Consider the following 27,268-nt stretch of genomic DNA (forward strand, 5'->3'; position numbering starts at 1 on the left):
TGACTCCTCGGGGAACAGTTCCAGTTACATTACACGGCCAATAAAGAAAGGGGAACCCTTGGTGAAAGTGTACAGCGGCGACGCCAAAACACGTGGGGCAGAGGTGACGATTAAACAAGAGGCTATTTCGATCGCCGTATTTCTATCACGCCAGCATGTCAAATAGACAAACCCTTTTAACAGTCTCCAGGTGTGGTCAATAATAAATATGCCATCTTTGTTTGGAATATTTATTCAACTTGGTTTGTTTCCAACTAAAACGCTGGAGGTAAGTGTAACAAACAGTAGTTGTAGGTATAGTAGTAGTAGCAGGAGGTGCAGAAGCAGTTTACTAGTAAGAGGAGCTGGCACTGTAGCTGGAGGCAAGGAAAGCAGAAGGGCCTCTGTCAGAGCCCCTCCCACCGTCTAGTCCACAGCTGATTGGATCAGGTCAGGGCCGAGTGTGGTCGGTCACTAGGGCAACTCCGCGGGCTAGCCTATAGCCACCGAGGAGGTTGTGATTCTTCAAGTAAAGTAAAAAGAAAGATAAAGACATTCCACTCACCCCGAAAATAGGAAACAAAAATCTAAAAAGGCTTTAGAAAGAACAATCCCAGTTTAGAATCGTGTGGTCTGAACAATCTCCTCCCGTCCTGTACAATGGGCACCATCTTTGTCCAGAGTCATATCTCCCTAGACCTCCCCAAATTCAGAGCTTGTGTCCAGGCCTGACTGGATTGTAAACTCTGCCGGGAAAAAGCACCGCATGTTGGAAAAGGTGGGAGTAGGCGGGAGTCTTATCCCTGAAACAAGCTCCTTGACAGAACGCTTGAGATTGTTGATGCGTCAGAAACACCTGAACGACATGAGGGTGTTTCTACAGGGAGGCGCTGTTGGAATGTGGGTGGTATGCTGGGGGAGGTGGGGTGTTGATATTGACTGGTCATATGATGTGACCCATGCAGTTTCACAGTGGATTTCCCCACAGTGAATTATTTCTACAGTGAAGCAGCAGGTTGGAGCAGGAATGGGGATTAAAGAACAAGGCTTGTTATGGTAGTAACTCTGGCTTCACCTGTACATACAGCAACATAGGATATTGGCATTCCCTTTTTGGATTCATTATGCTGTTGCTGCTGCTGCTGGTGGATCTCAGGTGAAGGAGAGGAGAAACGAGGGGTTTTTCCCCTTCCCCTATATAGAATTTCAAAAAACTAACTAAACATTACACAACATCCCTTACAATTGCACTGGCTTTTTGGCCTGCTAGAGTTACCATAGTTGTGGCCAAAAGGTTGTCCACAGAAACTCTGAGGGTGTATCGGGCGAGAGCTCCTGTTTCAAGTCCTAGGAGGGGACATGGTGAATGGTTTTTTTTGGGAAGGGGGGGGGGGGGTTGGTGCATACATTTTGTTTTTACATGCATCCTTACGGTGGCTCGATGAGGAGCAGATGAATGTACTTAAAACCTCCCAGATCCATCCAGTATTGCAAAGGCTGGAAAACATTTACAAATGAACCATGTTGAGAGGTTGTGATCTGCCAGAGATGTAGCGAACCTCAGAGTCCAGTTCTCTTTGGAATGACTCCGGGAAGCTGGAATGAGTCCAGTCTGAGCCGGTCAGGCCCACTCTAGAACTGGCCGTGGTGGTGGTGTGCGTTGTCTGCAGGGGTTCTCATGTGTTCTCCAGTGCAGACTCAATCCAGGTGCTCAAGTAAAGGCAGCTCTGTGGACTCCTCCCGAGGGGCGGGGCTGGGGGGCTCCCCTGCAGTGAGGGTCGTGGTCTCCGCGGACTGGGTAACTCCCAGTGGGTCCTGGGTTGGGCTGGCCTCAAGCCGGGATGCAGGTGGAGTAGACTGGAACACAGAGTGACAAGACGTAAATAGCCTCAGTTTCCACTGCAACAAATTACCATAATTAAATCAAATCGCAAAACCATACCATCGTTCTGGAGGAGGTTATGTACTGCAGCGACATTATTCTCATGTGTTCATGATAGGGCTGACCCCGTTTTTTAAAAAAGACTGGTCGGTTTGTCTGCCGGTCGACCAAGATTTTTTTCTTAGCCGAGCAGTCTAAAATGTATATTAAAAACATTTTTATGGCACAAGACACCTGTCTGATTGACACCTGTCTCAGTGGACTAATCCATTGCAGAGGCCACGGGGGTGGCACAACAGTATAACCAGTAGTTCATTTACTGTTAATTCCCATAATTTCTAATCTACAATGTTTGTCTGGTTACGGTCATTTCGGTTAATGCATTCAACGCATCATTATTATTAGTCTTTTACCGGTCTCATTGTCGGAGTAGACCTAGGCTACACTTGTGAGGAACACATTTCGGTTGATTTCCTTCCATTTAAGAGGTTGTCAATTTACGAATTGTCATTTGTTTGTAGCGCTCCTGTCAATGTTGAGGAAGGACGAGCACCTGATTATACATAGAAGTAGGCCGAAATGTGCCCGTTTGGGGATCTCATAGTGTTTCTGATTGTTTACTTGACAAAGACAATCAGAGACAAAGTCTGTTTTTACATCTGTTGAGAATGAAAATAGTTCCTCAATGTTCCACAACCTTGATTTGAAATATCTTCCCAGCTCTCTTTCGATAACCACTCAGCATGAAAGGAGGAGAAAAAGAAAAAAAATCAGGCAGAAACATTATAAAATAGGTGTACCTGATTCCTTCTTAAACCTGGCACAAATAGCCTACAGCTGTGTGTCTGTCCGGAGCTCACTGGAGCGGAAACGGAAGGCCCAGAATATGTTACATGTTGCAAGTTTGCTAGTTCCAGCTTCAGGCCCAAGTTAATAGTTGATACAATGTTTCAAGTTCCTTGTAGACAGGCCTTGCATAGCCAATGTGATTTATAGGATATTCATTTTATCAGGACATTTTCTACCTGCAGGCTGCAATGTTTTTATTTGTTGGCTTTATGTAGGCTATTTTGACATAGTTGGCATTGGCAATAGAAATTCTTTTTTTGAATTCTGATTAACCACATTAAAATGATTTTGAGATACAAAGACTATAATGTAAATAAAATGAAAATGTGCATCTGGCACACAGATCAGTACAAAGGGTAAGATAAATTGGCACTCCAAATGCAAAAGGTTGCAGACCCCCTGGTGTAGCCTATTAGGAGCATAGCAGCAGGAGTCTAACAGTAGAATCTGCCAAAGCCAGCAGCAGCGGAAGGAAGAGGGTCGGGAACAGTTGATTTTTTTTATTCTGGTAAGGTTGATCTCTGGCTCCCTCGAGTCATTAAATCACAGTGTGCTTAAAGCATCAGACAAGCTCAGTAGTCTACATATAGTTGATTTTATTAACACACATATGGTGTCTATATATATGGAAAAATACACATTTGAACATTTCAACCCATCAATGAGCTTTTTAGCCGGGAACGGCCCTAGTTCATAAAGACAGTCACGCTATGCTCTAGCTCCCACACACACACACACTACGTTGTTTTACTATCCTCACCTGTGTCCGTATGCATGGAGACCCCCCGCTGTCGCTCTCAGCGGAGGCTGGCCCGTTGAAGCCCTTCCTGCCAGACAGGCTCCACTTCCCGTAGAGGCCCTCATAGTGCAGCCCGCTGCCCTGCCCCAGGCCATGTCCTGTCCGTCCGGACCCTCTGTGCACCCCCTCCTGGAAGCTGCCTGGGCAGAAGCGCTCTGGGCCGGGCAGGGAAGGCATGGCCACAGAGCTACTGAAGGACAGCTGGGAGCTGGACAGGTGCTGGCCCAGGAGGCCCTGGATGGACGAGGTCCGGTGGAGGGAGGTGACCAGCCCAGCGTCCATCCTGCCCTCTGACTGGCTGAGCAGGGCCAAGGGGAGGGGCTGAGGGTGGTGGGGCCAGGTGGGGGTGGGGCCCACAGGGTTGTCAGTTCCTACGGTGACAACGAGAGGCATTTCATACACATTACAGAACGCAATCATTACACAAACTGTTCCATGGCTGCGTTATCAGCATACTGACAGTATTGACATTGTTATAATAGCTAGCAGCAGTTAAACAGTGGACATCCGAGGCTGTAGTGAGTGGCGGGGTCCTGGGCTCACCCATGGGGGGGTGGATGGAGGTGAAGTGGGGCTGGGGCAGGGGCAGGCTGGAGGCCGGGGTGCTCTGGGTGGTGTGAGCCGCTGGGTTGTTGGAGATGGAGGTGGAGCCGCCGCCGCAGTCCGAGTCCTCGATGTTCCCTCCACTGTTGCAGCCAGCCCCACAACCCTTCTGTAACCTGCAGGGGGGAGACAGAGTTAAAGTCCAACCGTCTTATCGCACACGGTCAGTGGGCGTGTGCGAGAGAGAGCGGGAGAACATCTGTGTATGGCATGTGCGTGATAGTATGAGAACTTCTCAGGGATACCTGCGTGTGTGTGTGTGTGTGTGTGTGTATCAGCCCTACCATGGCTACTGCAGGCTGTGTAATGTAAGTGTACCTGTCCCAGCTGCTGATGAGCCAGGTGTAGATGTTATGGGGGCTAACAGGCCCCCCCCAGACGGAGCGGAGCTGGGTGTGCCCCCCTGCGTAGGAGGTGGTGAGGGGCGACACGTAGATGGGGTAGCCGATGGGCTGGTCACATGACGAGTTGATCATGTTCCTCAGGGCCTGCTTGGCATTCTGTATGCTGCCGCGCTCCGGATTCCGGTTCCGCAGGAACACCAGCTCCTGCTGCTGGCCCGCCCACAGCCCGCGCACACACTCCCTGTTCACCTTGATGACCCTGAAGCTGAGGAACCGCTTGTTGAGCATGATGATCTTGTACTCGTCGCTGCCGTCGTCCATGACGTGGCGCAGGGCCAGCAGTGACGGCATGTTGGCCAGGATGGCGCTGCGCCACACCGGGTCGCCCTCGTGGCTGATCAGCATCTTCTCCTCGTTGGCAGTGATGGCGTCGTACAGAACCACCGGGTCCTCGTACTCGTCTGGGGACGTGAAGTGGTCCTGTTGGGGGGGGGGGGGGGAAACTTTTTTAGTGTGAGCGATGTCATCATTAAGCTTCTTAGTCTCAGCTCTGGTCACCACAGTGTTTCTAAAAGCTTGTAAATTCGCTCTGGCAATCTACTCCGAGTTCAGAGCACTCTGGTTTGAGTGTGCCCGAGCTCAGAAAGGTTGCGAAATTTACAAAACAACCTGGTGTCAGTAAAGTAAATTGCCCCCAAAAAAAACAGAATACAATTGTTGCCAGTAACACAGTTGCAGTCATTAACCCCTTGGGATAACAAAAACAGCCTAACCAGCTCAGCTAGGGTGAGTAAAAGGGTCAGAGTGAGGTGTTCTCTCATTTGTGTCTGGAAGTAGCTAGCAAGCAAGCTAGCCAACTTTAGCCATTTACCCCGAGTGCTTGACTGCTGTCGTGAGAGGGAAACGCTCTGAATTTACAAACGGACAACACTTTTAAATTCTACGAACAGCCCAGAGCGCACGCTTGACACTCCAGAGTGAATTTACGAACGCACCCTTTAGCGTGGGCAATGACATTACATTGACCACCATACTGTCTGTAATGAGTCACGCCCATATGATAGGTCTTACCTGGTGCAGTTTGAGGGACATGCGCACCCCGGGGGCCACCACCCTGTTCAACAGGTCCATGTCAGCAAACACCCACTCGTCCCTGGGAGAGGTGATGCGGAAGTCCCCCTTGAAGAGGGCGTGGAGGCCGTACAGGAAAGGCTCCAAGCTGACAGGCGGGGTACAAATGTACGGATAGTCACCGTCGGTTATACTCCATCACATTAGAGGCATATCACACGCTCCCTGCAGTTAGCGAACAGACAGAACAGACCATCCGGCCCTGGGACTTACCTGGCTGACATGCTGTGGGAGGCTGTGCCCAGAGCCCGTCTCCCCAGGATGCAGAGGCCAAAACACAGGGTGATCAGCGGAGAATCCCTCTCGCTGTCCTCCACTGGCTATAACACAAAGCATTTCATTAAGCTAGTCGGCTGATAACACTAACGACATTGCTATGGAAAGTTCTGGTTTAAAAAAAAAAATATATATATATATATTTTTTTTTACGTGAATTGACAGCTACACAAGAGTAACACTAACCGTTGGGCGTCTGCTGTTGCAGTACTGGATCCAGTCCAGGTAGACCATACAGAAGGCAGTGGGGGTGACGCCAGAGGCCCTGTGGTCGTAGTCCTCGTCTATGTTCAGGTTGAAGGTTGGGTCACTGTCCACGTAGGCTGGGCCCAGGCAGGGTCGCAGCGCCTCCTGGACCGTCTCATTGGCCAGCCACTCCTCCAGTTTAGGAGAGCGACTCACGTAGAAGATGATGCTCTACGGGAGAGGAAACACTGGTTACAGACCGGGCCATCAACTGTTCAAATGACATGTTATTGTATCTCATTTTACAGTTCACTGTGTGTTCAGGATGGATCACAAACCTTGACGTAGTAGGTGATGAGGATCTTGCGCAGGTCGAACACCTGCAGCATGGAGGCGGCGTTGTTGTCGCTGATGCTGTAGCCCTCCAGGACGTACTTGGTGGCGGCCACCTCCCAGGCCAGCCAGCGCTGGCCGAACGCCGCATTGAAGGAGAGCATGTGGGGCAGGTGGCCTGGCTCACAGCAGCAGCAGCCCTCGTCCTCCTCCACCCCTTCGGTGATGGCCTCCACCTCCCGCTGCTGGCAGTAGGTACCTGGGGGAGAGACACCAGGAGAGAGGGATGAGGGAAAATGGCAGAGAGAGAAAAGATAGTATTTTGAACTTGTCCGCCTCACCATTAAAACCTACTACCACAAAAGCTCATTCTAGCCCAAACCCTCTCCCCTCCTCCTCACCCCTGAACTCCAGCCCCCTCAGCTGGAAGGTGACCAGGCCGTTGCCGATCTCGATGACGTGCACCAGGGCGTTGAGGTAGTCGGAGGCCAGAATAAAGCAGTCTCCTGTGGTGTAGTTTCCCCAGCGTCCCAACAGCAGGTCCCCACACAGGCTGTGCTGCAGAGAGCGCGTCAGGTGCTCATAGAAGATGGAGTTCAGGTTGTTGTCGTCAGCACCTGGAAGAGAGGAGACCACAGGCATGAGAGCAGAGTCGTTTTAAAGAATGATGACTCGCATTAGATGAGGGGAAGGAAGACTGCGGCAGCTGACCTGGGTTGCGGTCCAGCTGGGTGGCCAGTCGCGTGTTGGAGTGATCAACCCTCTTGGTGCTGGAAAGACAGACATTACGTTAACCAGGCGACACAGAGGCTCAAGAAGCTGCTGTAAAAGTGTGGTGACTTGTGTAAAATGGTAACGCAGTCTGCTAGCTTTCACGGCATCGAGCAATAATCTCCTTAATCCGGTTTTAACATTGACCTCTGAACGGCAACAAGCAACTGCTAGAGGCACGGGGTGTAAAATCATTAGTCCAAAACATTTTTCAATGGAAACAGTTTACTCTATGCAGAAAACATTTTGCCCACGAAAACAAGAGTTGCTATTGGACGCATTTAGGTAGGTCCATCCCGGTTTCATTCCCGTTTGTTTCTGTTTGGTTCCTAGTGATCACACCCACCTGGTCTGAACAATGCCCATCTCTACATCTCTCGGGCTCCTGGAAAGTAAATAACTCACTTGTAGTCTCTCTCCCAGAACTTGACGGGCCTGGTGTAGGAGGTGACGAACACAGCACTGCCCAGGACAGGGTTAAGAGGGGTGGAGAAGAGAGCCGAGAACACGGCCTGGACAAACAGCATGGCTGAGTCTGAGAGTTAGGTTAAGGAGCTCTAACAGACAACACTAACACACAAGGACATCCAATGCGCACAGCATTTAGTGTTGTTTAAACACTTTTTCTCACGGGCAAATGAGAAACATTGTAAATGAGGACTTGTTCTCAACTTGCCTACCTGGTTAAATAAAGGTGAAATAAATAAATAAAATAAAAAACAAGGAGTGCAGAAAGAACTTTGTTTAACAAGGATGGAGTCTAACCAACAGTTTTCTGCTGATCACAGAGCCAGTGTACAGGGATACGGGGCACAGCGAAGGGCTGGGCGAAGGCGTGGAAGGCAGAGCCCCAGGTGATCTGCCAGGGAGCGATGTAGGTGAGGACAAAACGCAGCTTGTAGAGCAGGTCCCAGAGCTGTAATGAGAAACCATCCATTCTAATGTGAGCGATCAAACACCCGAGTCATTTCTCAATGTAACGTTCTTGCGTAGCCAGAGATTACTTAAAAAAGGGACATTTCCAACATGTTCAACGTCATATGCATCAATCTCCAGCACCACCCTAACATCAACATACCGTATATGAAAATGGCACGTTTCTATGTTTTGCATTAAAAAAACAAGAGTAGAAGATACGTTTTTCAAATGACATCGGTGTGCATCATGTGATTTTAACCAAGTGTTAGTAGGCATTGCCTGTTCATTGGTTGATGTCATCACTGGAAACACTATTCTTCCTCTATCTGTTTACATAAAAAAAAAAAAACATAGAAACACTCCATTTTAACATACAGTGTGTGTCGATAGTGGGGTGATGCTGATGATTATGACGTGGGAAAATGATGACATTTGCCTTTAAGGGTCAGAGTATACAACTACGCTGAACAAAAATATCAGTTGATATTTTATATGACATGTAAAGTGTTTGTCCCAAGTGTTTGTTTCATGAGCTGAAATAAAAATATGACATTTTCCATATGCACGAAAAGCTTATTTCTCTCAAATGTTGTGCACAAATGTTTGTTTTATATCCATGTTATTAAGCATTTCTCATTTGCCAAGAAAATCCATCCACCTGACAGGTGTGGCATATCAAGAAGCTGATTAAACAGCATGATAATTACACAGGTGCGCCTTGTGCTGGGGACAATAAAAGGCCACTTTAAAATGTGTAGTTTTGTCACAATGCCACAGATGCTTCAAGTTTTCAGGGGCCGTACAATTGACACGCTGACTGCAGGAATGTCCACCAGAGCTGTTGCCAGAGAATTTTAGGTACATTTCTCTACCATAAGCTGCCTCCGTTGTTTTAGAAAATATGGCAGTACGCCCAACCGGCCTCACAACCGCAGACCACGTGTAACCACGTCAGCCCAGGACCTCCACAACCGGCTTCTTCACCTGTGGGATCATCTGAGGGGGGGTGCTGAGGAGTATTTGTGTGTGTTATAAATGCCTTTTGTGGGGAAAAACTGATTCTGATTGGGTGGGCCTGGCAGCCAAGTGTGTGGGCCTATGCCCTACCAGGCCCACCCATAGCTGCAACCCTGCCCAGTGATGTGAAATCCATAGATTAGGGCCAAATTAATTTATTTTAATTGACTGATTTCCTTATATGGACTAACTCAGTAAAACATTTTTAAATGTCACATGTTGCATTTATATTTTTGTTCAGTATACATACAGCTAAGTATGTGTAGGTACTTTCATTTGGTTGAATTTGTGCAAAACCAAGTCCCAGGGAGGAGTATTCTGTACCTTGCTGAAAAGGATGGACATGAAGAAGTAGTCGAGCAGGAAGGTCTCTGAGAAGTGTGGGTAGTCGAAGAGGAAGAAGAGGGCGGTGAAGGACAGCGTGACGTACTGCAGAGACGGGGCACAGAAAGACGAGCGCAGCAGCTTCATCCCCGCCAGAGAGATGAAGAGAGCACGGCCACTGGAGGAGGGGGGAGAGAGAGGAGGGGGACATCAAAACACATTCATTTGGCAAATACAAAGCGTAGTCTCAATAAACTCTGACTGGACGGATAGATGGGATGAGGGAGAGGAATGTGTGGTGAGGTTGGTAAAAGGGGAAGGCTTGAGCTGCTTACTAGATGTCAAGCTCCTTGGGTTTCAGGCTGACGCGCTGCGCCTCTGTAGTGAGGGAGTTGAGCACTACAGCCGGATAGATAACGTACTTCTCCACACACTGCAGCCACGCATACAGCTTCTCGAACCACATCAACTGGGCGGCATCTGGGATGGACAGGGCATGGCAAAACAAATCAAGGACAAACCTCCTGCCTCGACACAATTCTTCAGGGTGTGGGAACGTGTGCGTTTAGGGGGCGGCGGGTTGCTACTTACCGCGGACCTCGAACTGGCTGTACTCTCGAGAACGGAGCACGGGGTGGGCCAGGCAGAACCAGGGCAGCTGCTTGCGGAGCTGAGGCAGCAGGTAGTGTGTGAGGAAGCCCACCACCCCAGCCACCATGTACAGGATGTAACTTAGAGCAGGCTGGAGGGGAGGGAGACAAGGTTTCACTGGGGAGTGTCATAGAAAACCAGAAGGGTTTCTCTCTAGATATTGAAACGTCATATCGTCCATCTACAGTCGACCAGGTGAGTTGACTGACCTGCAGAGCGATGAACACGGTGCTGGCACTGATGGCAAACGTGATGACAGCCATGAGGGGACACATGACCAGGTCCGAGTGAAAAATCTCTCTCTGTAAAAAACCCAGACAGAGAGAGATGACGAGGGTTTTAAAACCTCAGACCAACAGACCAACAACCGCATTCAAACATTTATCTATCCTGAGCGGACAAAACATTAGGAACATCTTCCTAATATTGAGTTGCAACCCTTTGCCCTCTCGGAACAGCCTCAATTCGTCGGCGCATTGGACTATACAAGGTGTCGAAAGCCTTCCACAGGGATGTTTCCCACAGTTGTGTCAAGTTGGCTGGATGTCCTTTGGGTGGTGGACCATTCTTGATACACACGGGTGTATATGTGGTGTGAAAAACCCTGCAGCGTTGCAGTTCTTGACACACTCGCATCTACTACCATACCCCGTTCAAAGGCACTTAAATCTTTTGTCTTGCCCATTCACCCTCAATGGCACACATACACAATCCATGTCTCAATTGTCTCAAGGCTTAAAAATCCTTCTTTAACCTGTCAGCTCCCCTTCATCTACACTGATTGAAGTGGATTTAACAAGTGCCATCAATAAGTGATAATAGCGTTCATCTGGTCAGTCTGTGTCACTCACATAATGCCTGGGTTGAGTTCCAAATAGCACCCTATTCCCTACATAGTGTAACCTCTTGTGTATAGCCTCACTATTGTTATTTTACTGCTGCCCTTTAATTATTTATTACTTTTATTTCTTATTTTTCTTTATGTATTTTTTCTTAAAACTGCGTTGTTGGTTAAGGGCTTGTCAGTAAGCATTTCACTGCAAGGTGTTGTATTCGGGCGCATGTGACAAATACAATTTGATTTGATAGGGCTCTGGTTAAAAAGTAGTGCACTATGGGCCTTGGTCAAAAGTAGTGCACTATACAGTGAATGACGTGCCATTTGGGACGCATCCTTGATCTTACCACAGAGTCGCGTAGTTTCCCGGGCAGGGGGTCTTTGATCTCCAGAGGAGGCTCCTCCGGGGTCCGGCTCTCCAGCTCGGGAAAGAACTTAGAGCGGACCAGAGACCTAGAGAGAAAACCACATACAGTGTAATGTATGATATGAGTGACAGGGTAGAGTTGATCTTAGGACAGTAGCTAGGATCAGGGAATATTAGTGAGTTTCAAGGTACCAGTAGGTAGGTGTGTGTGTGTGTGTGTGTGTATATATATATATATATATATCATTGTCATCTAGATCATTGTCGGAACTAGAAGCACAAGCATTTCGCTAGACTCGCATTAACATCTGCTAACCATGTGTATGTGACAAATAAAATGTGATCTTATTCATCACAGAGATACTAATGAGCTGTCCATTGACCAGACAGAGAGCAGTAAAAAGTAGTGTTGTCACGATACCAGAATGTTGTCTTCGATACCGATAACAGGTTTAGTATCACGATGATAAAACGATACCACACCAAGAAAAAAAGAAAAACACGAAAGAAAGAAAGCGGGGATGCACTGTGAGATGGTCAGTTCTGGTTACTTTTTTGAAAAGGAGATTCAACTCCAAAATTAACACAAATCAAATGAAACAACCAATCCCTGATGCATTCTGTTTATGTCTTAAAATCAACTTGGGTAAAAACATAGGTACAGCAGACCCCCTTGTTGTATGGGACACTTTCTTAAAAATGTGCCTTTGGAGGACATGCAATTCAACACTCATCTTTTAAACAAAAAGTAGTTAGGTCAACATAGTTTATCTTAAAAAAAAAGGAAATAGAGGAACTAACAGTACAGATAGAATAGCATTGTAAACTTATATGCTGACCGGATGTACGTGTGATTTTGTTCGCCCACACCAGAAGTGATCAGGACACGCAGGTTGAACTATCAAAACAATCTCTGAAACCAATTATATTAATTTGAGGACAGGTCAAAAAGTCTTAAACATTTAATGGCAATTTAGCTAGCTAGCTTGCTGTTGCTCGCTAATTTGTCCTGGTATATAAACATTGGGTTGTTATTTTACCTGAAATGCACAAGGTCCTTTACCACGACAATTAATCCACAGATAAAACAGTAAACCAAATTAGTTTCTCGACATATCTCCTCCTTCCGTCAGGCTTCTTTTACTTCTTTGGACTTTATATGGCGGTTGGCAACCAACTTTACAGCATTACTAAAACCAACCGGAGTGTGGACCTAAGTTCATTTTTCAATTCCCCACGTGGGTATATGCTCCTACCAACCAATGAGGAGATGGGAGAGGCCGGACTTGCAGCGTGTTGAGCGTCACAAATAGAACCAATTTCTATTTTAGCGCTTGGCTAGACAGACGCTTGCTTGAGGTGCACGAGCAGTGTGGGTGCAATGATTGAATAACATGCATGTGTACATTTATTTGCAACGCTCGCACATGCTGTGGTCAGCATGTAAGGGGCCTAGCCCAAATCATGAAAAACAGCCCCAGACCATTATTGCTCCTTCACCAAACTTTACAGATGCCACTATGCATTCGGGCAGGTAGCGTTCTCCTGTCATCCGCCAAACCCAGATTCAGCCATCAGACGGTGAAGCGTGAATCATCACTCCAGAGAACGCGTTTCCACCGCTCCTGAGTCCAATGGTAGAGAGCTTTACACCACTCCAACTGACACTTTTCCTTGCGCATGATGATCTTAGGCTTGTGTGCGGCTGCTCGGCCATGGAAACCCATTTCACGAAGCTCTTGACGAACAATTATTATGCTGACATTGCTTCCAGAGGCAGTTTGGAACTCGGTAGTGAGTGTTGCAACCGAGGACAGACGATTTTTACAAACTGCGCATTTCTAGCACTCGGCTGTGCAGTTTTGTGAGCTTGAGTGGTCTCCCACTTCGCGGCTGAGCTGTTGTTGCTCCTACACGTTCCCACTTCACAATAACAGCACAGTTGACCAGGGCAGCTCTAGCGGGGCAGAAATTTGACTCAACAGTCAAGTGGCAAAATCAAATCATATATATATATATATTTTTTAACATTTAAACAAGTACAAGTCTCTTGTCAACAGACAACAGCCGAGAAGAGATCAACATCCGACGAGCTTCTCCTTCACGTCTCTATGGATTAAAATGACGGGATGCTGGCCTTCTAGGCCGAGTTCCTCTGTCTTGTGTCTGTTCTTTTGCCCATCTAAATCTTTTATTTTTATTGGCCAGTCTGAGATATGGCTTTTCTTTGCAACTCTGCCTAGAAGGCCAGCATCCCGGAGTCGCCTCTTCCTCTTCACTGTTGACGTTGAAACTAGTGTTTTGCGAGTACTATTTCATGAAGCTGCCAGTTGAGCACTTGTGAGGCATCTGTTTCTCAAATTAGACACTCTACTGTACTTGTCCTCTTGCTCAGTTGTGCACCGGGCCCTCCCACTCCTCTTTCTATTCTGGTTAGAGCCAGTTTCCACTGTTCTGTGAAGGGAGTAGTACACAGCGTTGTACGTGATCTTCAGTTTCTTGTCAATTTCTCGCATGGAATAGCCTTCATTTCTCAGAACAAGAATAGACTGACGAGTTTCTGAAGAAAGTTATTTGTCAGTTTGTGCTGTTCTATGAAGGGAGTAGTACACAGCGTTGTACGAGATCTTCAGTTTCTTGGCTTTTTCTTGCATGGAGTTTCAGAATAAAGTTATTTGTTTCTGGCGATTTTGAGCCTGTAATCAAACCCCCAAATGCTCCAGATACTCAACTTGTCTAAAGAAGGACAGTTTTATTGCTTATTTAATCAGGACAACAGTTTTCAGCTGTGCTAATATAATTGCAAAAGGGTTTTCTAATGATCACTGAGTCTTTTAAAATGATAAACTTGGATTAGCTGACAACGTGCCATTGGAACACAGGAGTGATGGTTGCCGATAATGGGCCTCTGTACGCCTATGTAGATATTCCATTAAAATGCAGCCGTTTCCAGCTAAAATAGTCATTTACAACGTTAACAATGTCTGCACTGTATTTCTGATCAATTTGATGTTATTTTAAAAATGGACAAAACATGTGCTTTTCTTTTCAAAAACAAGGACATTTCTAAGTGACCCCAAACTTTTGAACGGCAGTGTATTTATTTTAAAAACAATATATATGAATACATAATTCTAATACCGGACCGTATGTTGTAGTTGCGAAAAAGTACAGAGGTTTCGGTATGACATGCAACACTAAAGAGTAGAGGTATACTGACCACAGGATGACAGGGTCACTGCTTTGGCGGCTCAGGTGGTAGGAGAGGGCCAGGAGCAGACCACAGAACACTGAAAACAGCACTGGCACATGGGGATGTTCCCAGGGCGCATTGATAGCCCCGAGGCAGAATCCATAGAGCAACGAGGCCACCAACACACTGCGTAACAGGCTGTAAAGCGACGACAGGGGGCTGGTGGTGGCTGTGGAGAGAAACCACACACACAGGGTCAACAAGCATCACTCAACAAAAAAACTGAGAATTGACTTTGTGAATTACAGTGGCATCTTACTGTTTGGACCTGTCTTACCTGTTCCCCCAAAAATGTGCATGTCGACCTGCTCCAGCAGACACATGAGGAAGGTATTGACCTGAGGTAGAAGCCCAAAAAGGAAAATGACGGGGAAACACAAGGCAAACACTGTGGGGGAAGAAAGAGAAAGGAAAAAGGCCTTGAGTTGGTTGGTCGCAACACGATACAAAAGACATAAAACCACACAGCTAGAAGTTGCCAACACTGACTGACCTATGAGCACGTCCCTGGCACAGAGCAGGAAGTGAGCGGAGAAGAAGGTGACGCCATAGAGTGAGAAGGGCTGCAGGTGGCCTGAGCGCCCCGTCAAGTCTAACACCCAGATGAGAGCACAGCACAGGCAGAAGTAGACGGGCCGACTGTACACGATGACCCAGTTATGGCCCTGACGGGTTAGACCAGACAGTCATCAGGGTGTGCCATCAAAAACAAGAATCAACGATAGATAGGTTACCAACTTGATAATGACCAAGACAGATGGTTGTGAATGACATCATCCACTTACATGCATTGGGGAGGCTGCATCTGGTTGAACACTCTGAGGAAGGAGAGAGTCATTTCAAGCGTGAACATTAGTTTACTGCAAGTTAACACTGGTCTATTGCGTTTCCACAAACGTGTCGGCAGTTGATTTTTTTTTTACTGTATAACTGTTTTAATAAAAAGGGAATATAGGAATTGAATAGAACTTTATTGAATCCTTATGACTTGTGTCGCGTACCTTCAGTAGTGAGTACTGACAGCTGGCGATGACCAGGCAGAACTGGAAGACCCAGATGTCCCTGAAGAAGCCCTCCAGGAGCAGCAGGAACCCCAGGAAGGCCACCATGCTGGCCAGCATCACCGCAAACACATTCTCTCCTACACCACGGTTCCTACAGGACAGGCACAATGGAGGATAGGAGGTCATTTACTATCCAGGGTTGCAAAATTCCAGTAACGTTACAAAAATGCCCAGGTTTCCCAGAAAATGCTATATTTTTGGGAAAAGCAGTAACCCTAACACTGTCACTCCACAGTATAGAAAATAACCTCTTAAGGAAACCTTGGCTTCCTCCTCAGTACAGATGACAAACATTGGATCATATTACCACTGCGATAAACTAGCTCGCTGCTGTGTCTCACCTGTCCAGTAGCGCCAGCAGGGCCAGGCGGTCGTAGCGTACCCTCAGCCACTTCCCTGGCAGCACCCAGAAACGGTAGTACTGTTTGGGCTTGGCCTTCTCCTCGATCATCAGCGTGTTCTCATGGGACTCATGCAGGGACTCATGGTCCAGGTCAAACTGGAGACAGAGAGGGGGATTCAAGTCAAACATCATGCGTATTAAAAAAAATGAATAAATAAAGCCACATTTACAGGAATATGCAAGAAAATGTCCAGGGGTTAATTTGTCTGAAACACATGACTTTGATTTGATTGATTAGGATCCCCATTAGCCGGCGCCAGTCTTACTGGGGTCGTACATAACGGAAAAAAAACACTAGACAAAATACTTTACAATTTACATACATTTAAAAACGTTAACATGTAGTGTGTGTGTGTGCATCGATCAGATACACATACATGTCAGTACAAACACACAACAAGTAGGTCGCACAGGGGAGAAGCGTTGTGCCGTGAGGTGTCGCTTTATAAAAAGAAAAAAAAGAAAAAATTAAACCAGGTTTGCTGTTCACATGCACTATATAACTCCAGTTCTCTGCTGCCTGTGACTGGAACGAATTGCAAAAATCGCTGAAGTTGGAGACTTATCTCCCTCACCAACTTCAAACATCTGCTATCTGAGCAGCTAACCGATCGCTGCAGCTGTACATAGTCTATCGGTAAATAGCCCACCCATTTTTACCTACCTCATCCCCATACTGTTTTTATTTATTTACTGTTCTGCTCTTTTGCACACCAATATCTCTACCTGTACATGACCATCTGATCATTTATCACTCCAGTGTTAATCTGCAAAATTGTAATTATTCGCCTACCCCCTCATGCCTTTTGCACACAATGTATATAGACTCCCCCTTTTTTTCCTACTGTGTTATTGACTTGTTTATTGTTTACTCCATGTGTAACTCTGTGTTGTCTGTTCACACTGCTATGCTTTATCTTGGCCAGGTCGCAGTTGCAAATGAGAACTTGTTCTCAACTAGCCTACCTGGTTAAATAAAGGTGTTCTCAACTAGCCTACCTGGTTAAATAAAGGTGAAATAAATAAATAAGATGGCAGGGAGTTCTATGCACTCATGGCTCTGTATAATACGCTGCGTTTCCTTACATTTGTTCTGGACCTGGGGACTGTGAAATGTTGGTGTAAGTGTGTGTGTGTGTCAGTGCTGTGTAGAAGTTGACTCGACAAACTATTTGGAATTTCCAACCCATTGTTTCTTATAAAAACAAGAAGTGACGCAGTCAATCTTTCCTCAACTCTTAGCCAAGAGAGACTGGCATGCATAGTATTTATATCAGCCCTCTGATCACAATGAAAAGCAAGACATCCCGCTCTGTTCTGGGCCAGCCGCAGCTTAACTAGAACTTTCTTTGCAGCACTTGACCACATGACTGGACAATAATCAAGCTAAGATAAAACTAGAGCCTGCAGGACTTGCTTTGTGGATTGTGGTGTCAAAAAAGCAGAGCATCTCTTTATTACGGACAGGCCTCTCCCCATCTTTACAACCATTGAATCTATGTTTTGACCACGACAGTTTACAATCTAAGGTAACACAAGTAATTTTGTCTCAACTTGTTCGACAGCCACACCATTCATGACCAGATTCAGCTGAGGTCTAGAACTTAGGGAAAGATTTGTACCAAATACAAGTTTTAGAGATGTTCAGGACCAGTTTACGACTAGCCACCCATTCCAAAACAGACTTTGTTAAGGGTTTCAGTGACTTCATTAGCTGTGGTTGCTGATGCGTGTATGGTTGAATCATCAGCATACATGGACACACATGCTTTGTTTAATGCCAGATGCAGGACATTGGTTTCCATTGGCTTCCATTAAAGAAAGCCCTTGTATTAGATAGATTGCTCTGAATCCACGATATGTCAGAGGTTGAAAAGCCATAACCTGTTGTTGACAATGGATGTGTTATGGTCAATAAAATCAAAGGCTGCACTGAAATCTAAGAGTACAGCTCCCACAATCTAATTATCAATTTCTTTCAGCCAATCATCAGTCATTTGTGTCAGTGGAGTATATGTTGAGTGCCCTTCTCTATAAGCATGATGAAAGTCTGTTGTTATTTTGTTTTTACAGAGAAGTAGCATTGTATTTGGTCAAACACAATTTTTCCCAAAGGTTTACTAAGAGCTGGCAGCAAGCTGATTGGTCTGCTGTTAGAACCAGTAAAGGCAGCTTTACCACTCTTGGGTAGCGGAATGACTTTGGCTTCCCTCCAGGCCTGAGGACAAAGACTTTCCTCTAGGCTCAGATTAAAGATATGACAGGCAGGAGTGGGTATAGAGTCAGCTACCATCCTCAGTAGCTTTCCATCTAAGTTGTCAATGCCAGGAGGTTTGTCATTATTGATCGATAACCATTTTCCCACCTCTCCCACACTAACTTTACAAAATTAAATCTTGAAATGCTTCTTTCATTATTATTTGATTTTATATATACATGAGTATGATGGCTCACTGTTCGTTGTTGGCATTTCCTGCCTAAGTTTGCCCACTTTACCAATGACGTAATAATTAAAATAACTGGCAACATCAAATGGTTGTGTGATGAATCAGCCATCTGATTCGATGAAAGATGAAGTTAAATTTGTCTTACTGCCCATAATTTCATTTAAAGTACTCCAAAGTTGTTTTCCATCATTGATCTTGGCTTCATAATACAGTTTAATCTTCTTTTTGTTGAGTTAAGTCACATTTGTCAATTTACAGTAAGTCAGCCACTCAGATGTGCAGACAGACTTATTAGCCACTCCTGTTGCCCCATCTCTTTCAGCCATACAGTTTTTCAATTCCTCATCATTCCATGGAGCCTTAACAGTTCTAACACTCAGTTTCTTTCAGGTGCATGTTTATCAATAATTAGAAGAAGCAATGTCATAAATTCATCAACTGTGGTGTCTGGATGATCCTCATTAATCACATCAGACCAACAAATATTTTTAACATCATCCACATAAGAGTCACAGCAAAATCTTTTGTATGATCTCTTATATACTATTTTAGGCCCAGCTGTTGGAACTTTGGCTTTCCTGGATATAGCCACTATATTGTGATCACTGTATCCAATGGGTATGGACACAGCTTCAGAACAAAGCTGTTGAAATAGGAATTCGAATGGCATTTCCCCTCACCTCTGGCATCTCTGACATCTCCAGGGGCACCCTGCGTACCTGCATGCCCTGCAGAACCACGGGCCTGGGCTGGAGCATGGTGAGCACCGGGGCCCCCTCCTGGACATCAGTGGAAGTGAAGCTGGAGGATTGGGACTGTCGTTCCCGCTCCCTGAGAGGAGAAGAGGGAAAGGGGTCAGACATATCAAAATCAGTTTCGGGCAAAGAGCCTAAAGCGCATCAGAGAGAGACACGTACGCCACTGGGTCCTCATAACCGCCTCCAGCAGGTCCAAATGTGTACGATCTCTTCACACCTGGAAAAACATCAGCACAGCAACAACAATGAATGGAGACTACAACTACATTGTAAACTAGGACAGAACCATTTGCATTGCAAATTTAAATACATGAATGTCTCAGTAAAGCCTATGAACAATGGGGCTTATTTCTTGCTCTCTTCAGGATAGGTTAATTTAAGAGAGGGCACCCCGCCCCCCCTCCAAGGTTCTAAAGCGAGCCTCAGCCTAGCATCACCACACACACACTCACCACCCTCGTCATAAAAGTAGTGCACAGCCCCCTCTGTGGTGTCGTCAAAGGTAGAGGCCTCGTGGACCCCCCCACGGGGCAGCAGTAGTGAGGTGGCAAACTGTAAGGCAGAGGGCAGGGTCCGGGTCCGCGAGTGTGAGGAGGTACGGGCACGCTGGAGGTCCTGGAGACTACAGGAAGACAGGAGCTGGGCTTTACAGAGCATGTACATACAGAGGTGACTGGCATAAGAGATGCAGTCGAAGTCGGAAGTTTACATTCACTTAGATTGTCGTCATTAAAATTAGTTTTTCAATCACCCCACAAATGTCTTGTTAACAAACTATAGTTCTGGCAAGTTGGTTAAGACATCTACTTTGCGCATGACAAGTAATTTTTCAATTGTTTACAGACAGAAAATTCACTGTATCACAATTCCAATGGGTCAGAAGTTTACATACACTAAATTAAAAATTATGTCATGGCTTGAGAAGCTTCTGATAGGCAAATTGACATCATTTGAGTCAATTGGAGGTATACACGTGGATGTATTTCAAGGCCTACCTTCAAACGCAGTGCCTCTATGCTTGACATCATGGGAAAATCAAACAAAATCAGCCAACACTTCAGAAAAAAATTGTAGACCTCCACAAGTCTGGTTAGTAGTACGCAAGTATAAACACCATGGGACCACGTAGCCGTCATACCGCTCAGGAAGGAGACGCGTTCTGTCTCCTATGGATGAATGTGCTTTGGTGCAAAAAGTGCAAATCAATCCCAGAACAGCAAAGGACCTATATCCACAGTAAAACGAGTCCTATATCGACGTAACCTGAAAGGCCGCTCAGCAAGGAAGTAGCCACTGCTCCAAAACCACCCTAAAAAAGCCAGACTTACAGTAAACAACTGCACATGGAGACAAAGACAGTACTTTTTGGAGAAATGTCCTCTGGTCTGATGAAACAAAAATAGAACTGTTTGGCCATAATGACCATCGTTATGTTTGGAGGAAAAAAGGGGATCCTTACAAGCCGAAGAACACCATCCCAACCGTGAAGCACAGTGGTGGCAGCATCATGTTGTGGGGGTGCTTTGCTGCAGGAGGGACTGGTGCACTTCACAAAATTGATAGTATCATGAGGCAGGAAAATGATGTGGATATATTGAAGCAACATCTCAAGACATCAGTCAGGAAGTTAAAGCTTGGTCGCAAATGGGTCTTCCAAATAGAGAATGACCCCAGGCATATATTTCCAAAGTTGTGGCAAAATGGCTTAAGGACAACAAAGTCAAGGTATTGGAGTGGCCATCACAAAGCCCTGACCTCAATCCTATAGAAAATATGTGGACAGAACTGAAAAAGCATGTGCGAGCAAGGAGGCATACAAACCTGACTCAGTTACACCAGCTCTGTCAGGAGGAATGGGGTAAAAATTCACCCAGCTTATTGCGGGAGGCTTGTGGAAGGCTACCTGAAATGTTTGACCCAAGTAAAAAAACTGAAAGGCAATACTACCAAATACTAATTGAGTGTATGTAAACTTCTGACCCACTGGGAATGTGATGAAAGAAATAAAAGCTGAAATAAATGATTCTCTCTACAATTATTCTAACATTTTACATTCTTAAAATAAAGTGGTGATCCTAACTGACCTAAGACAGGGAATTTTTACTAGGATTAAATGTCAGGAATTGTGAAAAACTGAGTTTAAATGTAGTTGGCTAAGGTGTATGTAAACTTCCGACTTCAACTGTATAGCAAGCACACTGGTGTGGAAGTGTTTGACTGGACCAACCTGGGTGGGGAGCCCATGGTAGAGGGAGGTGGTGTGGGGTTGCTCCCCGCATTGTGTCGCCTGCGGATGGCCTGGGTCCTCTTCACACTGCTCATCGAGTCCCGCTTGCCCCCCTCCTCTGGGGCCAGAGCTGGGGTAGCAGATATTCACATTAGTACAAGGACGTTCAATTCAGATTGAATTCTAGAAATACCTGACCCTGATTAATGGAGTAAATATAGCAAACAATCCAAATTTCAATGAAACAGTTACACATTTCAGAGCTTTCCAACTTGAATTTAAAAGTAAGGTTTGCTGATCTAGAATCAGTTTTGCCTTTTTTATTATAATGAAATGGACAGGGGCGATCTGATCCTAGATCAGCACACGTTATGAATGAAGGCCCAAAGTTAGAGAGAATAGTATGTCTCACCTCCCCCCACAGCTCCCTCCTCCACCAGTTCCCCAGTCCTCCAGCCCGTCTGGTTGCCAGCCCAGGAGCCTCCCAGAGAGTCCAGGCGATGGTGGTGAGTTCCAGGGAAGCCGTCTGTGTGGCTGGTCCGGGCCTCCAGGTCTGACTTGGAGACGGTGAGGGGTCGTGGAGCGGGGGTGGAGGAGGTCAGCATGGTGGAGGGCAGGGCCACAGTGTTGGTGTGGCCCCCACCGGCCCCGTCCATACTGAGCACCCTGGCGTGAGTTTTAGCACTAGCCGTGCTAGCTGACCTCTGAGCCCTTTGGGAGTGGGATGGGCCAGCTGTCTCAGACAACTCTCCTTCCCTGGGGTTGGGCAGCTGGGTGGAGGAGGGGGGCGGGTTCGTAATGCCAGCGTTAGCGAGGTCAGGGGAGTAGCAGGAGGTAGAGGAGCTCGAGTCGTCATCGTCGTCGTCGTCAGAGCTGTAGCGTCTCTGGGAGCCCAGACTTGAGCCGGCGCTCATGTCACTGCCGTCGTCCTCGTCACTGGAGTCCTCAAAAAGGCTCTCGCTGTAGGCCTTAGCCCCCAGCCGGCTGCGCACTGGGATGTAGTCTCTGTGCTGCCCATGGTGCCGCCTGTAGGAGCCGCAGTCAAAGCTGCTGCTTCCCGCTCCACCTCGCTTACGAGGGGCTTTCCTGCGGCCAGGCCGGTGGCCCACACTACTGCCACCGGTCCGCAGCAGCTTCAAGTCTTTGGGGCGCACCACCTGCTGGGCCTGCAGAGAGGACTGCTCAGAGTGCAGGAATGGGGTGGAGGAGATGGGCAACGCAGGCTCGGAACACACTAGACCCAGGGCCAGCCCTGACGGCACCGAGCTGGCCTGCCTCGGAGGGGGGAGGGGGGGAACCCTCCTGTCCAGATCACAGGACTCGGAGTGCCCACTACTGGAGGGAGAGGAGTCCTGGAGGGAAGGGGGCTGTACAATATCTGAGTGGACAGGTGGCAAATCTTCCCCTTCCACTAGTGTCCTATCAAGCTCCTGGCCCAGAGAGCACTCTTTGGCGGGGGAGCGCAGCAGTTCACTGTCCGACAGGTCGTCAGTATCACTTCCCCCCTGCAGCACTGGCTCCTCTGCTGGCTCTAGGGTACTGATGCCCAGGGCAGAGGTCGGTGTCCCTGCGTCTATGTTCCGTGGCAGGCTGAGTGAAGGGCTCTCCAGCTGGGTGGAGTCAGTCTTCTCACTGCGGTAGCTGCTGACGGTGCTGAGGGTCTCGCGGTCCGTGGCCGCCCCACCCCCACTGAAGCAGCTGTCTGTGGAGACAGCAGCCAAGGCCACCCCACTGCGGCTGCCTGGGTGCTCTGTTCCTGGGGCGAAGGCCACGGGGTCAAGGCCCAGCCCCAACAGGTTCTCACTCAGCTCCTCACTCAGACTGCTCTTTATGAGAGGGCTGATGGGAGTGTCCCCCAGGCTCCCCGACTCAGCAGAGGGGCCCAGGGGGGAGTATGCTCCCATCACAATCACATCCTCGTCAGGACTCTGCTGGGACAGCTGCTCCAGCATCCCCTCAATCTCTTCCAACTGGCCCTTCTCTCCTCCGTCTTCCTGACTGGAAGGGGAGGGGGGGATGGAGATGCACTCCCCAGGTTGTAAGCTACCAAATCCCCCTGACATCCCTGCTCCCACTCCCCTTAGACCAGGGAACTCTCCTCCTAGAGCAGCAGCCAAGCAGGACTGAACCATGTTGGCAACGTTGGCAACATCTGAAAGAAGTGAAAATCCAAACTAAGTACACACGACAAAGCAAAGATCAACATAGCTAACGTGTTTTGCGTTGGATTAAAAATAAACGTTATATCACCATTTGCACATGGACAAAAGATTCTAGGTCTATTTCCAGTGTAACGCTATGCTTACGGATCGGGTCCTGGGAGCTGTGGCGGAGGATCTCTCGGTGTGCTGACGTGACAATCAAGTTGTTGCTGCCTTGCTCTCGCATCAGATCCTTGATATCTGAGAAGAGAAGAAGCAGTCCCTAAATTACACTGTTGCCCATGTTGGGTTAAAAAAAAAACACAGCAACTCTTAGTCAGATCTACTATACCAACCACAACACTGCGGTTAGAGTGGAGTTAGATTAATGCTATACCCTTGGAGCCTCCACTGTCATCAAGCTGAGGCAAAAACTCCTGAGGGGAAACAAAAACATTTGTTGGATTAAGAATGAATATCACAGGAATATAGATCATTTGTATGGGATTAAACAACCCAATCATTTCATGTTCCTGTGCATGAAGTGTGCAGTTTGTTTCATGGAACTATGTTAAAAGAGTATGTATGTGTGCGGTGTAAATGCAAGGCAGTCCTCACCGACACCTGGTTGAGTCCAAACAGAGAGTGCTGGGAGCTGCAGCGAACTGGAGGTGTTGAGTTGACCTTCCTGAACACAGTCATCTCCACACCAACATTGCTGTCCCTGAGAGGGGAACATAGCAACATGAGAAAACATAACACTAAAATCTGCCCACAATCATGTGAAATAACAGCCCTCAAGGCATCAACACAAATGAGCCTCTTCACTCAGATGTACATAGAATGACATCTTGTTTTGACATGATTTAACAACAAAAAAAGGATTCCATTAGGATTTGGAAATCTCCACCAGTACGTACCCATGCTGATTCCCGTCGTGGCCTCCGGACCCATCATCCCCCTCTTCTAGCCGTGGGGCGTCAGTTATGAGCGAGGCCTGCCTCTTCTCCACTATCTCCCCCAGGTCGAACATGGCATGGAGGCGAAAGTTCACTGCCTTTATGACAGTGAAGAAGGCTGCCACCACAGCACAGTACACACCTGCCACAACCAGGCTGGGGGGGAGAGACTGGACAGAAGGACAAGAGAGGGGAGGGGAGAAGAAAGATTGAGTCCAGAGCTGGGAATAAAAGTAGGCTAGCCCATGATGAGGGTAGTGAAACAACACCTTGTTCTCAATACCAGTAAAATAACAAATGGTTCACCTAGATAGGCAGGCACATGAACAAATTGGGCATCACATTACAGACAAGGAAGACCACTCTTCAAAGATGACGGACATGACAGCTTGAGAGGACATAACATGTCTGGTTTACAGGTAACAAGCTTCACTAGAGCAAATATTAACACGTTTGACCACAAAAGCTTAAACAAGAAAGTAAGAGAAGGAATGCTGTTTTGAATTGGGAGGGGAAAATGGTAGTCTGTTCCACTTTATTACCAACATCATCCTTTTCTCCTGTCTTATGATAAAAACTAGTTTGACCTGAATAGTGGCGGATACTGCACTAATAAATGTGTATGTAAAAAGTGCCTGACAAACATGACACCCAAAATGAATTTTCCCACCCTTTTTATCTACCAAAACCATAAATTGTCCCCTCCATGAATACTCACCATGTAAAGCAGGAAAGGGAAGGCCAGGAGAAATATCCAGAGGTACAGGTGGAAGCAGTTGGAGAACGTGCTCTGATGGGGGTCCACATACCAGCCTCCTGTGAGCGAAGCCCACACCCCCTGCCGCAGTATCTGAAGAGCTTGGGAACCCATTGTCCCCCTCAGAGCAGCCAACCCAGGGTTCCAAGGTTTCCTCTAAGGCTGGAGCTCCAGACGGTCCAGTTGTAGCCACCCGTTCACGTATCTACAATGGCACTTCCATTGAGGATGAAAAGTTAATGAGTCAGTTGAAGACAGTCAGCTTCACTTTCTGGTGTATAGTCCTTAGTGTATCTCAAGGGAGGCTGTGCATGTTCTTGCTCCAGACTGGGCTGCTTTGCTGTGCAGTTCTTGCAAAAAAGTAATCCTTGCTTTATCTGGAGAATTACTTTTTGGCACACTGGTGGTGACCCACTGACTAAATAACATTCATCTGGAAGAAAAATCACAACTGCTTTGGTTGGTTTCTTCACACATTTCCAGCATTTTGAGTCACACGTCAATAAATTAAGAGTAGGTCCTGATAACATCCTTCAGAGGAAGACGCTGTGCACCGCTCTAATGTCACAGGCAATCATAATAATGCTCCTACTCAGAGATGGAGCCGTAACTAGGTTGGACTAATTTCTTTAGATATGTACTTCGGAGTCCTCAACCTCACGAGACCGGAAGCTTTATGAATCCTGAGAAATTATCAGAATAACCATCTGCAATGATACTCCATAGATATATATGTATACTACTACCCTAAAGTATCTGAATCAGCCAATGCAGAAAGCTAGCTAGCTACCCATTAACCATTCGGGAGCTTAGTTCATAACCCAACTAACTAGGAATTCTATTTTTCATGACCCCTTGGTAGCAATAACGTTAGCGTCAAGGCCAACACTACTCCCACTAGCTTGTTACCTACTCACTGATAGACACAATATCACGTATTTTACTGTTATCTAAGTTAGCTGGCTATGTAATGCTAGCTAGCAGCTGCCTACATGTTATTTTAGCTATCAACAATTTCCTCCAGACGTTATTTGCCAACCAATGCACTCCACCAACAAACATAGCAAGCTACCTAGCTGATTTGTCAAATGAAAACACTTAACATTAGATACATGCTAACGTTAGCTATAACCAAATAGTTAGCAGTTAGCTATATGCCAACCATTGTGCTTCCAAAACAAGACATCAACATGTCATTTCGAGATAATACTTATAAACAAATGCATTATGTGTCGAATTAAACAGAATGGCCAACATAGAGATTTGGCAGCAAATACATCATGGACGCTCGATTAGCATGCTAGTTAGGCCACATCAAAATAAAACAGCCCACGCTAAATTAGCTATCAGAATTGAGACGGAGTGTTTGGCTAGATAGAAAACTTGGTAACCTCTCGTGATAACTATATAGTATTCAACTGTTTATCGACGACTCCCTTAGGTAAATCAACGCTGCTCAGCTGTGCCTCTTCTCTTCCGTGTAAAGCAGTAACGTCGTTAGCTAGCTAAAGAATCTCGGATTTTTCCTTACCACTGCGGGTTGTTAGCTAGTACATTTGGCTAGTTACCACAGTTGGCTATCATTGTTTTCAGGTGATGGTGGCATTTCTTCTTTGGAAAGACACTGTGGATATCTACTTTTTGTTTCAGAAAAACTGTCAGTTTGTACAGATTTGCGTCATTGCCCTTATCATGTGTTCGCTAGCTGGATAGCTAGCGTTAAAAAGCTCCTATTCGTTAGCTCGCTAGCTGCTACAATCATATTCACACGGGAAGCAAAAACCCACACAGGAAGAGAATGACATTCCACAGTGTCATTTTGGTCGTGTTGCATTAGTCATTCTTCTAATATGTAGCTAGCTATAGTTCCACAACAACTTTTACAATTGGTGAACAGAAAGCAAAGCCTCAAAATTAAATAAAAAAAGACAGCAAAGAAACTGATTGCTATGACAATCAGTACCGCATGATAATCCAAGATTGTTTGCCAG

The 27,268-nt window shown here is 46.6% G+C and overlaps 1 protein-coding gene across 1 annotated transcript; it reads right to left on the reverse strand.

Moving 5' to 3' along the window:
- Positions 1-33: 33 nt before the first annotated feature.
- Positions 34-27,268, reverse strand: LOC109873374 (pecanex 3). Its single transcript, XM_020465023.2, has 33 exons — positions 25,239-27,268; positions 24,482-24,690; positions 24,180-24,285; positions 23,959-23,998; positions 23,727-23,822; positions 21,833-23,572; positions 21,421-21,550; positions 19,646-19,815; positions 19,353-19,410; positions 19,116-19,266; positions 15,927-16,084; positions 15,523-15,676; positions 15,307-15,339; positions 15,015-15,186; positions 14,799-14,909; positions 14,489-14,690; positions 11,249-11,354; positions 10,273-10,365; positions 10,004-10,154; positions 9,748-9,892; positions 9,413-9,590; positions 7,961-8,069; positions 7,559-7,688; positions 7,094-7,152; positions 6,784-6,999; positions 6,388-6,641; positions 6,050-6,280; positions 5,801-5,907; positions 5,528-5,675; positions 4,431-4,936; positions 4,053-4,228; positions 3,471-3,880; positions 34-1,836 (listed from the first exon to the last, which is right to left on the reverse strand). Exons 1-33 carry the CDS (start codon positions 25,389-25,391, stop codon positions 1,678-1,680), a joined length of 6,861 nt encoding a protein of 2,286 aa, XP_020320612.1. The 5' UTR covers positions 25,392-27,268; the 3' UTR covers positions 34-1,677.

The sequence above is a fragment of the Oncorhynchus kisutch genome, linkage group LG28 (genome assembly GCF_002021735.2).
Source record: "Oncorhynchus kisutch isolate 150728-3 linkage group LG28, Okis_V2, whole genome shotgun sequence".
Classification (NCBI taxonomy): domain Eukaryota; kingdom Metazoa; phylum Chordata; class Actinopteri; order Salmoniformes; family Salmonidae; genus Oncorhynchus; species Oncorhynchus kisutch.